The sequence below is a fragment of the Abramis brama genome (assembly GCF_963993115.1).
Source record: "Abramis brama genome assembly, chromosome: 7".
NCBI lineage: Eukaryota > Metazoa > Chordata > Actinopteri > Cypriniformes > Leuciscidae > Abramis > Abramis brama.
Window position 1 is genome coordinate 15,902,363 of NC_139969.1, and position 17,216 is coordinate 15,919,578.

Genomic DNA, 17,216 nt, shown 5'->3' on the forward strand with positions numbered 1-17,216 from the left:
TCAATCAACTGCACATCTAACACCTTTATAAATGAATCAAAGTGTATTTGATGAGAAGAATAACAGATTCAGCGAATTATGTGTATATTGCATAGTTCATTTTAATAGGCTTTGCAGGTTTACACAAGGCTCTGGCTTTATGATATGAAGACTTCAATATATTACTGTGATTACTGTTTTTTATATGATATATGATTTCAGCACAAACAAATACGTAGGTGAAATATGATGTTTAATTTTGATCACTTTAACCAGAGACTATCATAAACGAAATTGGAAGCCAGAATGTTAATCTTCAGAAATATGAAGACGTATTACAGTACTGACATTGTAACATAAAATATTCCTTGTGTAACCAACTCATACCCAGAGTAAACTAGGTTTACTGTACCTAATATGCTCTTAGATATGTACACTATCACAGACATTGAAGGAGAAATATACCCCCCCCCCCCCCATTTCATTTTTTGAACAGATTATGCTTCTCTAATATACAAAAACAAGTGTAAAGACACACATTGATACCTCACTGTTTGTATCAGAATAATTTCATGATTTTATTTCCATTTTTTGCTGAGCAGTCACCATAGTAACTGGTATATTAGGAATCACTAGAAGACTTAATAAGAACGTATTCTCAATGTAGACAAATAATATATTTTTTCACGGTTTGGCATGCTGCATTCTTCTGTACCTCTACAATCCTCACTGCTTCCTTGCATTCGTCATGCCTTCATTCAAACTCGTGATCAACAAGAGTAGATACTGTTGATGATATTGTTTGTTTCTTGTATTTTAATTGCCCTCATGCTTTTGAATTGATTATAGAGATTCAGGCTATTAAAATCTCCTTGTATACATATTAAACACCATTTAAGTTGATAGGGTTCTGTTTTTAAGATGCTAAAACTGCAGAACTTAATTTTAGATCTTCAATATTATAAAAAAAAATTTAATTAGTGGTCTATGGTGAAAAGCATGTATATGTGTGTCAGCGTAATGTCATATATGAATATATTTTTATTTTATAGTGGCTATTCGATAAGCATTCAACCACTGAAAAAGTATGCTGCCATGACAATAACTCGTGTCCTTGATGAATACTGAATTTAATAAAACAAAACAGAAATTGAAAGAATGAAATTTGTTATGTTGTACATTTCTTTCACATTTGAATGTATTTTCACCAGAAACAGATGGAGAAACAACTGGGTGTTACTTCTTCTCAAGAACAATTAGTTTCAGATATGGTATATATTTATCTATTAATTACCCAAATGTAAATATCTTTGGCATCATTTCAAACTTCACAGTAAAACATTTAAAACAAATAAACTGAAAAAATAAATACTAAAAAAATCTCTCAAACAGTACAAAATCATGTTATATGCAACACACACTCTTTAGTTGAAAAGTAGCATCAGTAAGTTCATAGATTAAACTATGTTACATTGGGATTTGGCCCTGCAGTAACCCAAAGCCTTTACGGCCTTTCAATAGGTGGTATGTTGTAACAGCCATTTGGAATGTTTTTACGGATCTCCTCTAAGTTGGCAATGTCAGCCAGGATGGTGTCGATGTCATTGATCATGCCTGAAATGCTGGCTCTCTGCTGGGCTTCCTTCTCCTCCAGCTCCCTGAGTCTGGGCCTCAGCTCTTTGTCCACGCGGCTGCGGCTTTTAGCGATGGCGTTCTCTAGGTCGTTCACTCGTTTGTCGTCGACTGTCCCAGGAGTTCCTGGAGAGTAATATTATAGTTATAGTGAATCCTTACTCATCGCTGGAGTTTGGAATTAAGATCAAGTTATGAAAATATATTCTGCCTCCAACATGTCATTATCCAGTTTGAGAATTATCTTTTCCCATACTTGTCTGTATATTTTGCATGTAGTGAATTACTGTTATAACTCACCCAGTGAGCTCATAATATCAGTGATTGTCTTTAAAGTATCACTAACAGCATCCCTGGCATTCTTTGCATTTTCAAGTGCGCCAGTAGACTCCATGACAGCCTGATTTGACAAACAAAGGAAAGAAAATTTAGCATGCATCTCCAAAGTAAATATGATTTCAAATAGCTTTCTCAAATAGTTTTATTTAAGCAGACATTCTTACATTCTTCGCTTGATTAATCTGTGCTTTAGCCTTGTTTTTCTCTTCATTCAATCTGTCCCTAGTTGCAGATGCTTCTATATTCAGTCCATCCACGTCCTCTTTCAGTTTGGTTGCAGCTTTCAAAATATCGGAAGAAGACGGAAGAGAATCGGACATTCCCTGTGGAGACACATACAAGCATCCTGTGAGCACATTCAAAACTTTCTGTATGCAATTCAAATAGGCCCACTCAACTCGGGTCATTTAGTAAACTTGTGACAGACATTGTGAGAAACTGAACTGGTCTCTCTGTGAAATTTACATAATAATATTTGTGCATTGGCACAAATATTGTTTTTAGAAATTAAATAGGTGAACACTCAAGATAACAGGTCGCCATACCTCCAGTTTGGTTGCAGTGCTTGTAAGAGAGTTAATAGTATCCTGAGCATCTCTGTAGTGAGGAGCCATTGCATCCAAAATGTCCTGAGTCTTGGTGTTGTCAGCTATGGCCTTCTGGATGGTGTCATTGATAGCAGGCAGTTTTGCAATGGCAGCATCGGCAAGATCCTTATTATCATCAATCTGTTCATCAAAATCTGACAAAAGAGACATTTAAGGTAAATTGTGTTGGATAGTTTAAATGATGGCAGAACATTATCTGGAGATATACACACTACTGCTCAAAAGTAGAGGGAGGTAAGACTTTTTTTTAAAAGAAATTAATGCCTTTATTCAGCCAAGGATGCATTAAATTGATCAAATGTGGCAGTAGACATTTATTATGTTACAAAAGATCCTAAATGCTGAAACCTAAAAAAAGTCATGGTTTTCAACAAAAATATTAAGCAACACCATATAAGAAGGATTATGTGACAAAGACTAGAGTAATGTTGTTTACCATCACAGTAACAGTTATTTTAAATTGTAATAATATTTCACAATATTCCTTGTTTTTGCTATATTTTAAATCAAATAAATGCAACCTGGTGAGCATTTCAAAAACATTAAAAATCTTGCAGACCACAAACTTCTGAACGGTAATGTGTATATGATATTTAATAGCTTAAAATCCATTGTTCATCCGCACCTTTGAGCGTCTCTAGTGTCTTTTCCAGACTATCTTTGTTGTTGGCAAAGATTTCCAGAGACTTATTTTTGACTGCTTCAGCTGCGTTTGCCCTGGCAAGAAGTTTGTCTTGAACCTTAAATCAAATAAAAACATTAGTCAAGTTTCCTGTTGACCCAGGAAATGCACTAAAGGTCAATGTTTCCACAGTTATTGGTTAAATATCATCAACATAAAATCAAGCTCATTTTCAGTCATCACATTCTTACACATCTTTCACATATTTTTCAGTGGTTTTCCGAGCATCTACAGTATCGGGAAGGTTTAACAGAGGATCTTGTTTACCTGTTGGAACGTCTTGGCCTTATTGAACAGATCACCTGTCTCTTTCTGTTCATTGAGCATATACTGCTGAAAGTCCTGGTATTGTGATAGATTCCCCTCCACCATACCCTTCAGATTGTCAAACATGGAAACCGCATCAGCAATGTCCTTCTGCAGAAACAGAAAGGTTTTGACTAACAACTTCCAGAAACGCAATAGAGTCATACAGTACAAGAACACACTCACACACAAATATACATTTTCAGAGGAACCTGGTTTAAATTTCTTACTCTGTGATAATTTAGAGGTATATATATATATATATATATATATATATATATATATATATATATATATAACTTTCTTTCTTTCACTGTTGTAGTAGTTCATTCTGTTTTATGAGTATTTTTTTTATGTTGAATGTGAGCTAAGGGAAATGTCGTATCTGATGCTTTCATGTAGTAACTTTATTTTTAATTGTGTACTACACATTGTTAATTTTATATGTGACCCTGGACCACAAAACTGAGATTGACATCATCCAAAAGCTGAATAAATATACTTTCCATTGGTGTATGGTTTGTTAGTCTAGGACAAAATTTGGCCGAGATACAACTATTTGAAAATCTGGAATCTGGGGGTACATTGAGAAAATCGCCTTTAAAGTTGTCAATTTATGTTCGCGATTGTACTGCATTCACTCACAAAAATAAATGTTTTATATATTTACGGTAGGAAATTTACTAAATATCTTCATGGAACATGATCTTTACTTAATATTCTAATGATTTTTGGCATAAAAGAAAAATCGATAGTTTTGACCCATACAATGTATTTTTGGCTATTGCCACAAATATACCCGTGCGACTTGTGACTGGTTTTGTGATCCAGGGTCACATATAGTGTATTTTTTTAGACTCCAGTAACACCAGCAAATGGTTTCTGGAAAATAATCGGGTTGTGAACAAAGACTTGAGGCTCCTGTATTCCCCTATTTTTACTCAAATCTCTCTTCAACACACATAAATATTGAATCCATTTTCACTACCGTCAGAGGCTTTGGAAGTTTCTTCTCCAGGTCAGATAACTGTTTCAGAGCGTTCTGAGCTACTCCGCTCTCCTTTCCAGCTGTATCAGTTAGTTTAGTGGCCGTATTCTCCATGTCAAGCACTTTAGTTACATCTGCTTCATACCTGAGAACAACATCATTAGAAAGTAAGCTCAGTCTTTACCTCTGCACAATGAAGGTAGAACAGTTCTGTACTGAGGAAAGAATTATCTTGTTTAACAAGGTTTCTCATTCAAAAGTTGAGCTATAAGCAACTTACTGTCTTTTGAGGTCCTTGACCTTGTCTTTGACCTGATTTTCTCGGTTGATGACACCCCGGATGAGATCTAGGGCTTTCTCAGATTCGGTTAGAGATTTGGCTGCAATGGTCTCCACCGTCACTGCCTCACCTTGATGCCTGGAAAGGAAAACACCAGTCAGTTTTACACATAATTGATGCACAACATATGCACCGCAGATAAGTGCTGCAAGTGAAGTGGAAGTCTATTCAATGGTAAAATGCATTTTTAATTATTCTCAAGTGAAAAAACATGCTAAATGCAGTAATGCAACTAAATCATGCATAGTTATGATAGCAAAATAAATAGGCTTATCATCTTTTAATCTTTTGTTGTTGATGTGCTTATGCAGAAGGTCCAATCAAACTCTGAATTGTAATACATTTCAGTGTTTGATTTATGACTTTTGTTCAATAATAATGTCTTAATAATCACTTGATGTTCCATGTAAAGCCTGGAGCTAAAACCACATTTGAATGTGTAACTGTAAAAACTATTAAAGCCTTTGTTGTCTAAGAAAGTGTCTTATTAGTGCACATGGGTCACAACATGTTGTGCTGTTTCACTGTTTCATTTGAGAAAAACACATGACATACTGCTCAGCAAGATCAGCAGCTCTCTGAACCAAATCAGACAAGGTGTCAGCACCTGGCACCCCATCACCTGAGGGAAACTCCTGAAATAGACATATAAAAATAAAAAATACTGAGAATTTTCAAAACAACAATAGTTATACTTTTACTAACTCTCTATGTGATAGTTAAGCTATAGATCACCTTTCAACAACCGTCTGAAAACCAAATGCTAATAAAAACACCAATATTAATATAATACCACCCATAAAAATATAATAATTAAATACTCACAGCCTGCTGGATGTCCCGTTTGGCCTGTTGCAGTTTTAACCTGATTTCACCGATGAGGTTACGGATTTCTGAAACTTCCGTTCTGTACTGCTGATCCTTGCTTCTGATCCCATCCACTGTTGTCAACAAAGCCTCCATGTTTCTGTCCTCTCTCAGCTGGGATCGGCTAATGCTCGCCAGTTTATCCTGAAGCTGTTTCTCTGTACCTATTTGGTATTAAAAAAAATGAGTCAAACTAAAACAACGAACTAACTAGAAAAAAATTAATGAATCAAAACAACTGAAGGATTTTTGTACTTGTGAGTTCATTTGCTCTGATTTCCAGGTTTTGCACCATGACTTCTGCGGCCCTAATAGCCCGTTCCATCTGAGCATCGTTGACTGGAGCATCATCACCTCCGATTCCTTTAAATAAATCCTCCATTTCCTGCAGCTGTCGTGCATAAACCTCTATCTGAATTAAAACACAAAGACCAACATTTATCTACCATAATTTGTCAACATTAAACTTAATACCTCTACTTTAGCAGCTGCGCAGGGACTGGATCCAACGCTAAATGTCATCATTTAATGTTTTTTAATCATATTTAGCCTTGAGTGGTTTTTTTCCCTCTTGTTATATAGGTTTGGTAAATGCACTACAGTTAACAGCATTGAGATTGTGTATGAGATCAGTCTTGACTGTGTGTGCTGGTCCCTGGGCAAACAGCACATTTAATTCCACCCACACAGTCAGTGTTCAAGATCGGCAGCAGAGCAACATACCGTTATATCACTCCAGATAATAAACAATCATCAAACCCAGCAGGATTCTCTCATCTTTTCTTTCACACAGTGTAGAGTGTAAAGTGCTCATTTTGACATGATAGCACAAATTAAATGATCGTTATTTTCTCATGGTTAAATCACACACTCACACACACGCACATACACACACACACAATGGTTTTCATGTTTTATGGGGACATTCCATAGACATAATGATTTTTATACTGTACAAACTGTATTCTTTCCCCTAACCCTAACCCTGCCCATCACAGAAAACGGTCTGCATTTTTACATAAAAAAAAAAAAACCTCATGGGGACCAAAAAAATGTCCCCACAAGGTCTTACTATCTTTGTGTGGACATTTTGGTCCCCATAATGTAGGGTTTACCAGGACCACACACACACACGCACACACACGCACACACACACACACACACACACACACACACACACACACATGCATACATATGGATGATTAGTAATTTAAGTAATTATTATTTAGCAAGCATTAAATTGTTTAAAAGTGACAGCAAAGAGAAATGTATAATATCACAAAAGGTTTCTATTTCAAAACAATGCTGTTCTTTTGAATTTTCTATTCATCAAAGAATCCTGAAAAAAATGACCACGGTCTCCACAGAAATATTAAGCAGCACAACTGTTTTCAACATTGATAATAATAATAATAATAATAATAAATGTTTCTTAATCACCAAATCAGTATTTTAAAAAGATTTCTGAAGGATCATGTGACACTGAAGACTGGAGTAATGATGCTGAAAATTCAGCTTTGCCACCATTGCCATTTTTAATGTAATAATATTTCACAATGTTCCTGTTTTTACAGTATTTTTGATCAAATAATTGAAAATTTTGTATTACTTTATTTTGTTTTCAGTTCTGCAATGTCTTACCTTGCTCTTGATTGGGTTAAAGCAGGATGGACATGTCGATTTCTCACACTTGAGTCCATCGTAACCTTCCTTACACTTGCACTGGCCTTTATCGCTGCATGAACTCGACACAGAGCCCAGACGATTGCAGTTGCAGGCTTCAGTGAGAAAAGAAAGCAAAAACTGAGGTGACTTTCACTCATATGAATTTTGCATTTCACTTTACTGGTATTGTATGCAGCATTATATTTATGCTTGTGAGAGTCAAGGTATTTTTCTGTACCCTGACATGGGTCTGTGGGGTAACTGTGGTGGTATCCATCTTCACAGTTCTCACACTTGGGGCCGGTGCTGTGGCTCAGGCACTTCCGACACTCCCCTGTTCGGCGGTCACAGTTGCCGATGGCGTTCTGGTCCACGTGGCCATAACACTGGCAGGGCTGGCACTGTTTGGGAGGGCCGTACTCTCCCAGGGGGTCTCCATAAAAACCGTCATCACATATTTCGCAACGAGAGCCTTTAAAAACATGACAAACAGAAATAATAAGATTCAAACTGTTTTTTATAGTTCAGTTTAAAGTTCCTCACTAAATCTAGTGCATAACTACAGTAGACTTGCAGTATAGTGCGTGACTCATATGGATTACTTTTACGCTACTTTTACAGTGCTTTTTGACATACTTTCATTATATTGAAAAGAGAAGCCAGAAGGAAAAATTTGTTTTGATTTTTGGGTGTACATTCTTTAAGAACCCTTAAGTTTCCCTGTGTTCCTCACCTGTAGTCCCCCGGGGACAGCGGGCACACATCACATCCTGGGTTCCTGGAATAACATAACAAGCCTCACCCTCGGGACAAGGACACTTCTGGCAGGAGTTGGACTGTTGGCGGTTGACATAATAACCTTTAGGGCACATCTGCAGATTTGGTATCTCATCAGCCGAGTAACAGCCTCCTGTAAACATAACAAATCCACTTTTCTCAGCTCAGGCTTCTTCTTTTTAATAACTGAAACACAAACACGCATTAACCACTGAAATAACAAACCTGTTTCTGGATCACATGTTCCACCCTGACAGGAGCAGGGATCACAGGGGCTTCGGGGGCCTTGACCAGGGAAACGCCTCCTGTATCCAGTGGCACAGCGCTCACAAAACAGTCCATCATAACCAGCAGGGCATCTGCACTTTTCTACCCAGACTGCAGGGGTGCCGGGACCCAGTTTAGCTGACACCAGAGAGACATCATCCAGATAACCACGTCCTGTTGTGAAACCAGACATATAATTATTTTATTCTGCATTACGTTCTGTGTGCATGTTTAAAACAGTTTATGCATGTACATAATTGGATTGGAGAGATTAAACACTCACCATTTTCACCAAATGTTCCTCTGATTTTAATGGCTGTAAGATTGCTCAGAAGTGTTTGAAATTCCATGGATGAGAGCTGCGGTTTCCATTTGCTTGCAGGCTGTTCGTCCAGTCTGTGAAACATGGTAATAATTATTATCAATCTAAGACACATACCTTTTAACATCATTTTGTACCAATTCTGGATGATAATGATATTAAATTTCATATAGATAGTACCTTTCATTTAATGGCTGCTAACTAATAAATTGCAGATATTAAAATCCTATACTCTTTTGTCAAATAAAAAAAAAGAAAAATTAACAACTGAAAATATATACATGTGAAAAGAATTTAGGTATTACAACATTACAATGAACAGTGTGAAAAAATGGAAATTAATTTTGAGATTTGCTAAATATTACATTTAAGTGTTATTAAATGTATTACTGTTTTTAATGATTACTATGAGTGTTAGATGAGGAAAAAGATAATCAATATAAAAACAAGGGAAATGAGCATGCACAATTAAACTGATTAAACTTACTAATCATCATAGTAAATATTAATATTCTACAAACATTAAGCAGCACAAATGTTTCATTTGATAATAGATAATAATAAGAAATGTTTCTTGAGCACCAAATCAGCATATTAGAATGATTTCTAAAGGATCATGTTTCAAGGATCAAGTGACAAGACTGGCTGCTTACATTTTAAAATATATTAAAATAGAAAACAGTTATTTTGAATTGTAATAATCTTCCACAATATTACTGTATTTTTGATCACATAAATACAGCCTTGATGAGCGTAAGAGAAAAATATAACAAAAATCCTACAGATTACAATCTTTTCAACGGTAGTGCATTTACAATATTGAACAAATCAAACCCTCTATAAAATTGGCCAATAACTGATATACCCATATATAATGCATCCCTAAAAAAAATCTATAGTCTTAAATAGTAGCAGGGACCATGGCAGGGTAAAAACCACTCACATTACTTTAGAAAACATAAAGATCTAGTTATTACTGATGATGTTACTCACTTGAATGTGTAGGTGATTTTCTTTCCACAGGGCACCACAGTTCTCAAGTCTCCCAGTGAAGCAGACACCTTAAGACCTGCTCCTTCCAGCATGACATCAGAGACGGAAGGACGACGGACGCCTCTGTCCAGACGCAGAGAGAAGGTGAGTGTCTGACCGTAGCTCAATGCCTTATTCCCCAGGTAAGATGCTATATTAAACACAGAAGCACAAGAGTCAAGGAAATGACAATGCATCATTAATAATTATGATATTGCCAATAATTCATTCAAAAATTTTTTATATCATACCAGGAGCAAACAGATAAGCAGGAAAGATCTCTTTAGAGATAACCTCAAGGTCTTTGTGAGTGGGAGACCACCTGAATTGCACTTGTGAGGAGCTCACACCTTGACCAGTGGCAGCCCGCCAGCCCTCAGGTCCTGTGAGATGAGACAAATGAAATGAACAAAGACATCTAAAACCAAATGAGATTTACTAAAACCAGAGGTTACACATCAAGCTCACCATTTTCAAAAGTTGAAGTGATGTTGTGAATGGAATATCCCTCAGCTGAAGAGCACACACTTGAATGGCCATTGCAAAAGCAGGGCAGACACTCCTCTGTATTATATGTGAGACGGCCATTGTTACGTGACCGACAGCTTGGCCTGCAGGAGAAGATCATTAATTAAACCAAACAAACCTGCATATTAATAGTCAGATAGCAGTCAGAGATGTACGGCATTATTCTCACCTCAAAGGCTTACATCCACTGGGAGTCACTTGAGAGCCGTCATCACAACGGTCACACTTGTCTCCAGAAATTCCCTGTTTACACGCACACCGACCCTCATTGTTGCAGAACGGTCCTTGAGAACCTGAACAGAACAAAGCATACATGCATTTTGAACAACTTAACTACACTTAAACACTTAAGGCACTTAAGCCACAATTACAAATTTATATCTAACCATATTTGCATTATATAACAAAATATCAAAAACAAGTAGCAATTATTTTTAAAAAAATTAGAACATGCACACTTTTATTTTTATTTTATTTTTTAATTAATTTTCTATATGCAGCATCAAGTTATTTCATAAGATGAAGAAAACAGTCAATTGCTTTTGAAAACATTCTAAAAGATAGTTCGTCCCAAAAACTAAAATTCTTTCCGGTATGACTTGGACCACAACAGGAGAGTAAATAATTGTTCAGCTCACCTGCAGTGTTGCAGTTGCAAGGCACACAGTTGTCTCCTGCCCTCTGGTGGTGGTATCCTTCCTTACAGTTTTCACAGTGCCGCCCTTCTGTGTTTCTCTGGCAGTTTATACAGTACAGTCCTAGATGATCTGCTCTGCAGTACTGAGCTTTACCATTACACGAACAAGTATTGGAGGCTGCAAGACAACATGCCAAGATGAGTTACGACGTGTCAATAACTTTTCCCTGTTCAAAGAAGGGCTCATATCAGGGGTGATTCTAGGATTTCAATATTAGGGGGGCTCAGCCCCCAATGAGGGTATGATCTTTTTTTTTTTTTTTTTTTTTTATATATATAGGCTACCTATCAAGTCAATCCCTGAATATTGAATTAATTTCTAATCATTTTAAATAACCGGCTAATATTCATAAATATTCATTGAGAATATAGACAAACTTTATATTACTGTAATTGTCTAGATTGGCAATATGTGGGTAACATATTTGTTTAAATATTATTTTTCAACACATAGTTTTAAACACTATTTTTTAACTCTACATTTATGCAGGAATATTAACTTTAAAGAAGATCTACATTTCTCATTTTCATTCAGGGAGATAACATGAAAAATGTGTCATGCTTTAAGTTTAGTGGAGGATTTCTGTCACCTGGTGGAAACACACACTTTTAACATGAAAATGACATGAAATTACCACTAAAACCAGTAGATGGCAGCAGAGGACCACTCATTAGCTAATTTGCCATTTCCACTCCCTTTTATAGCTCTTCTCATGTGTTTTGCTTTTGGATTTATTATAAAGATGATTATCATAACAAATTGTAGCTATTTTATTGCACTAAAGTATGAATTATAGCAAAAGTAGGAAAAGTCGCAAAGTCTCATGCCCTTTAGATAAAATTAATTTAAATAATTTCATCATCAACAAATAAATAAATAGTCCAGGTTTTACAGTGGATGGGAAACTACATTGGATGTTCTTGAATTGCTCCCGCATCATATTATATAAACAGCATTTATGATAAAGAACTAGATGCAGATATCATAACAATTTATCAATAAATGCACACACGCTGTCCTCTGCTTCTGACGCTGGTGCTGCGCCCCTATAAAGATGTTCCCAACTTTCTGTGGTTTAGGAATCTGCTGAATAACTTTTTACAGTCTTTGAAAAGAAAGCATCACATTGCTAGTTAACTGGCGCCAGTCAAGTTTTTAGTGGTATTGCTGTGAGCATGGGAAAGTAACATCTAAAGACCGTCTTATACCTATAAAACAGTGCCACCAATGCAGTAAAAACACCCCGCCCTAAGGTTTATTCACTCTCTAGGACATTACATAGACAATTACTCAAACCCACAAACCATAAGCTACCAGAGCATACAATGACAAAACCACAAATGTCTGAGGATCAACATGCATCTGAAAGACACACCGGACCTCCAGGGTGGACATCTTTTAAAAGGGAAAGAGAAATGCCCTCAGCTGTGTAAGCACATTAGATCATGTAGGATTACCTGCAATAAAACAGCCTCTATGTTCAGTCAAGCCAACAGAATGCTGAACACACAGACGATAATAGATAATGAGGGTAGGGCAAGCTCGCTCTTGTAGGTAATTTATCACAATGGTATAATACGGTAATATCAAGTCAGCATGAACCAAACGTCATCCACTCAGACCAGACATTCCATTCCTTCTAATGTGGCAACATCAGGGTTCCACAGGTGAGCAACACAGGTAGGCAGCAACAACAGCAAAACCTAACCATAAGACAAGGGTCATCCTAGGACATGTTAAAAATAAACAGTGGACCCTTTGTACAGACTGATGTTGCAATTGTATATATTTTCATAACAGCCTATACTTTGTGTTATATAGCATAGGCATTACACTAAAATGGTTAGCACTGCTACAAGGGTGTTAATAGGGCTGAGGGAGTGACTGCAATTAATTTTGATATTTTTCTCTCTTTTGACTGCCATAATTACCCTCTATATATTTTTTTCCTCTTTTGGAAAGTTATGGAAACGCTATCATGGATTTTCTTTCGATATTGGAGCAAATGGGAATGCAAAAATGATATTTGCTGTAGGCCTAGTCTCCTGAATTTACCCAAACATGACGAGTTTCGCTTCTGAGCGCCCTGGAAATGTGAAAAGGGCCCATAACAATGCGAGTTGTTAATATTTAGCCTATGGGGTCGTTCTCACAGAAAAGCAGAGCTCATGCGCGAGATGCTGACTAAGCAGCTGGACAAGTGCAAATGTATCGAATGTTTATAAAGAAATACATTTAAAGCAGCGCAATCTAACGCAAAACAATGGACTTTTTTTCCTAACATTTTTGTTCAGAATTGAATCACCATTTGTATCGCTTTTTAGCCTAGTCCTATAGACTATTGTTGTAATATACTGGCATAATTTGTTACATCTAAATAAAGCCTAGTCCTGAAACAAAAATGTTTTTTTGTTTTTTTAAGTAGGCCTAGCCTTCAAAAAAAAAAAAAAAAAAAAAAAGCAAAGGTCATAGACACTGACATAAGCCATAGACACTGACTGCATTAATAATAATTAGCCTAGGCCTATATAATTTACATTTTTAAAGAACAGTTTTTAAAATATTTTATGACCAGAACACTGCTTGACATTACATGCTGTCTATTGTTAAATTCATAATACAAGTTTAAACTCACATCACTAGCCTTTATGAAAAGTATTGTGGTACTGGTTAGATGCCAGATAGCCTACCCCTCAATAATACAATATCATTTTGTATGGTTAATAGCCTATATGAAGAGAACAGAAAAAATAAATAAATAAATTAATTAATTAAGAAATGTTAAATACAAAACCTAGTTTGTCCCAAGCTTTCCTAGACTGGAATTTATTCTGCAATCTGCTAATTACATTCGGTGATTACTGTCATAAAAAAGTCATGCCCACAAATCTGATTTTCAGCAATAGGTCTAGGCCTACTTAATTAAAATAGGTCTACTGCAAATTAAAGCCTTTATGTAGCTACCACTTGTCAACACACTAATGTAGAAAAAAAAAATGAACTGACAGGCAAAACTTCACTTACATTGAACTGTCCCGTGAACTGGATACCAGATGCAAGCTACGCACAGAAAGATCCAACTGCTCTTCATTTTCCACATCCAAGAAACGAAATTTAACGGCACGTTGTCTCTTTTATAGTGTCAGGTCGATATTAAGGATATTGACGGTCCTCAGCGGAGACGGACACCTAACGGTTGTGCCAGCTGATCACTGCGCGCGCATTTAACAACTTCCAACTTGACAAGCGCGGGCACGTCAAGCTCCGTGTCTCAACTGTATTATTTACTCACGAGTGATTCACAGAGATACGTGCCTGGTAGGAAATGTATCATGCCATTCCTAACATAAACACGTGTTTGATTAAACGCCTAGCTACCCGAGGTTTAGAACACAGCACGAGAACAATAAAACCCATTGTTTTAAACCTATTTAGATCTAAGTGTGCTATGAGGCTGTGCTCTGTTGTGCTCAATATGCAAGATCTATAGGACTAGGCCTATTGTTAAAGTGACAATGCAACAGGCAGCCTTAGACAGCCTACAAATTGAATAGAAGTAGCTAATTAAATTAGAAGTCATTTTCTTAGAAATGTATTATTTAAATTAATTTCCATATATTTTTGAGAAACATTTATAGAATTAGCCCATCTAAAATAAAAATAAATATGATATGACTAAAACATTAAGTAAAAACTAAAACATTTTCATATGTGTGTACAAAATGTAATTATTATTTTCAAAAGAGTTTTCAAGTATGTTTTTGAGGTAGGCTAATATGGGCCATATATATAAATATAACTTTCATGATTTTTATCCATGAGTTATGGATATAGAAAATATCAAGATAATTGCTTTGTCTGGTTGACCTGAAATTTTTCTTTCCATAAAAATGTCTGTCTGTCTGTCTGTCTGTCTGTCTGTCTGTCTATCTATCTATCTATCTATCTATCTATCTATCTATCTATCTATCTATCTATCTATCTATCTATCTATCTGTCTGTCTGTCTATCTGTCTATCTGTCTGTCTGTCTGTCTGTCTGTCTTTCTGTCTATCTATTGTTGTTATTATTATTATAATATTTCTTCTATTTATTTAAAGTGTTTTTTATTTTTTTTATTTATTGGACTGAATTGTTAGCACCATGGCAAGAGAATGATGGCAAGAGAACCACACCCAAACTGAAGAACAAACCACCAAACTGAAGCCATAGTAGACATGTAGCAATCATAAACAGTCTGAGATTGCAGTTTTCTTCTTTATCACACAATCATCTCAACTACAGTAACTCATCCACAATGAGATTGCATTTCAAGTTTGGGCACATCAAAAACGTTCAATATATCAAGTGAATTTAAAGAACGAAATGTGAGGGATCTTGTTTGGTATTTGGCATTTGTGTCTTACAAATGAATGAATGTCTAGTCTAATCTGAATTGGCAGTGAATCACTGTCATGTTAAATTGGGTGCATGGGTCCTGATTTACTGTGGCACTGAATCATGTGATGTTTGCCATCTTTTAATCATATATATTGAAAATGAGTAATAAATACTTAATCTTTGATATAGATAATTAGATCTAAGACCGTTGCTTAGAAATCAAAACCACAGCTGTCATCAAAATACCGGAGCAAACTGAACTGCTCTGGATCAGTGACACTGTAGAACAGTCAAATATATTCCACTCATGAAAAATCCAAAGCCTCGGGGCAGTGAATTTTCTAGTGTGTGCAGTCGGCTACGCCCTGTCATGAACTCCTCGAGAGGAAAGGAGAGACGCTGGGCTGAGTCAGAGGTGTCTCAGCTACACATTACCAAAACACACCCAAACATCCAGTGCCACACATCTTTATCTTCCACACCTTGTTCCTCACACAGCCCCACCTAAAACCTGCAGGAAAACATGCTCAGACCCTTTCCCTCTGGCTGCAGAAAACAGCATAGAGCACATCCTCCTCTCACAGGTCTCTGCCAACACCACACCCTCACACACACTGGACAGGACAGGAGAAAGAAACAGCACTGATGAATACAAGAAATAACCTGCCTCTCAGCTACATCAAGCAAAATACTGCAATATTCATATCATGTGCTCCAGATAGGTTTTGCACCAACCGACTGGAGTGAATATGTGGCCCCAGTAGGAGTTTGGACATTTATGTCACATTTTAAAATGTATGACTATCAGTGTATTAAATTATGGCATAAGAAAAAGCAAAAAGCAAAGCAAAAAAATAAATAAAAAATAAATATATGTATATAGCAAAAAGCAAAATAAAATAAAATAAAATAAAACTTTCAAAACAAAACATTTCCCAATTGTTTTTTAAAGTTTTAAATGATAAAATATTCCAAATTAAAAACACGCATTGCAAAAACATTTGTTTTGATATTTTGTCATATATTTGGAAAAATTAACATGACATACACTCTTAAAAATAAAGGTTCTGAAAAAGTGTTTTCTCAGCAATGTCATACCACTTTTGGTTCCCCAAATAACCTTTTAGTGAATAATTCTTAAAAGAACAAGTTTTTTTTTTTTTTGTGTGAAGAACATTTTCAAAATGTACAGAATCTTTTTCCATTATAAAGAACCTCGTGTAACTGAAAGGTTCCATGGATGTTAAAGTTTCTTTATGGAACCATCAATGCCAATAAAGAACCTTCATTTTTAAGAGTGAGCTGTTCAATATTGTTTATTATTATTTCAATAAGTCAGTCATTTTGTGTTAAAAGAAACTTAACTTCAGTTGAACGACCATAAAAATGATGAACTCATTTGATTAGATGATGTGCACATGATAGCTCTTTTCAATCCAGTCATCAGTCTGGTGGATTTTGAGAAAAACCCTCTTTATTTCTTTTTTTAGAGTCATGACTGCCAGCACATTAAAAGAGAGCCTCTTATGTCAAAGATGTAAATGACTTTTGGAAATACTAAGTTGCTGACAGTCTGTTAAGGCCAAAAAGGGCACAATGCTTTTCATTATGTGTCTAGTTCACATTTTGTACTTTCAGGCTTGTGGAAGAGAAAAACACATTTAAAGTCGAGTTTGATGAGTATGATGTGCAACCGCATCCGATGATGATCGCTGAATCATAGCCAAGTCTTACTAAATGTAGTGATATTGCTAATAGTGCTGATTTTGTGTCTCATGAGTGAATCTGTCTGTAATACTGACCAAC

The 17,216-nt window shown here is 36.0% G+C and overlaps 1 protein-coding gene across 1 annotated transcript; it reads right to left on the minus strand.

Moving 5' to 3' along the window:
• Positions 1-388: 388 nt before the first annotated feature.
• Positions 389-14,480, minus strand: lamc2 (laminin, gamma 2). The gene is made up of 22 exons (XM_084119312.1): positions 14,055-14,480; positions 10,971-11,147; positions 10,502-10,625; positions 10,273-10,415; positions 10,056-10,187; positions 9,766-9,955; positions 8,734-8,846; positions 8,409-8,624; positions 8,140-8,316; positions 7,645-7,878; positions 7,383-7,519; positions 5,997-6,153; positions 5,700-5,905; positions 5,430-5,509; positions 4,815-4,952; positions 4,535-4,679; positions 3,508-3,657; positions 3,184-3,298; positions 2,496-2,692; positions 2,115-2,273; positions 1,912-2,011; positions 389-1,737 (listed from the first exon to the last, which is right to left on the minus strand). Exons 1-22 carry the CDS (start codon positions 14,128-14,130, stop codon positions 1,484-1,486), a joined length of 3,420 nt encoding a protein of 1,139 aa, XP_083975438.1. The 5' UTR covers positions 14,131-14,480; the 3' UTR covers positions 389-1,483.
• Positions 14,481-17,216: the final 2,736 nt, after the last annotated feature.

Excerpts from the sequence above, each read along its gene's own strand:
- lamc2 (XM_084119312.1), bottom strand. The coding sequence starts at position 14,130 with ATGTGGAAAATGAAGAGCAGTTGGATCTTTCTGTGCGTAGCTTGCATC. Across the intron at positions 6,154-7,382 it reads TTAACCCAATCAAGAGCAAG|ATAGAGGTTTATGCACGACA; the intron begins GTAAGACATTGC and ends GTTTTAATTCAG. Across the intron at positions 2,012-2,114 it reads AGATTAATCAAGCGAAGAAT|GCTGTCATGGAGTCTACTGG; the intron begins GTAAGAATGTCT and ends TTGTCAAATCAG.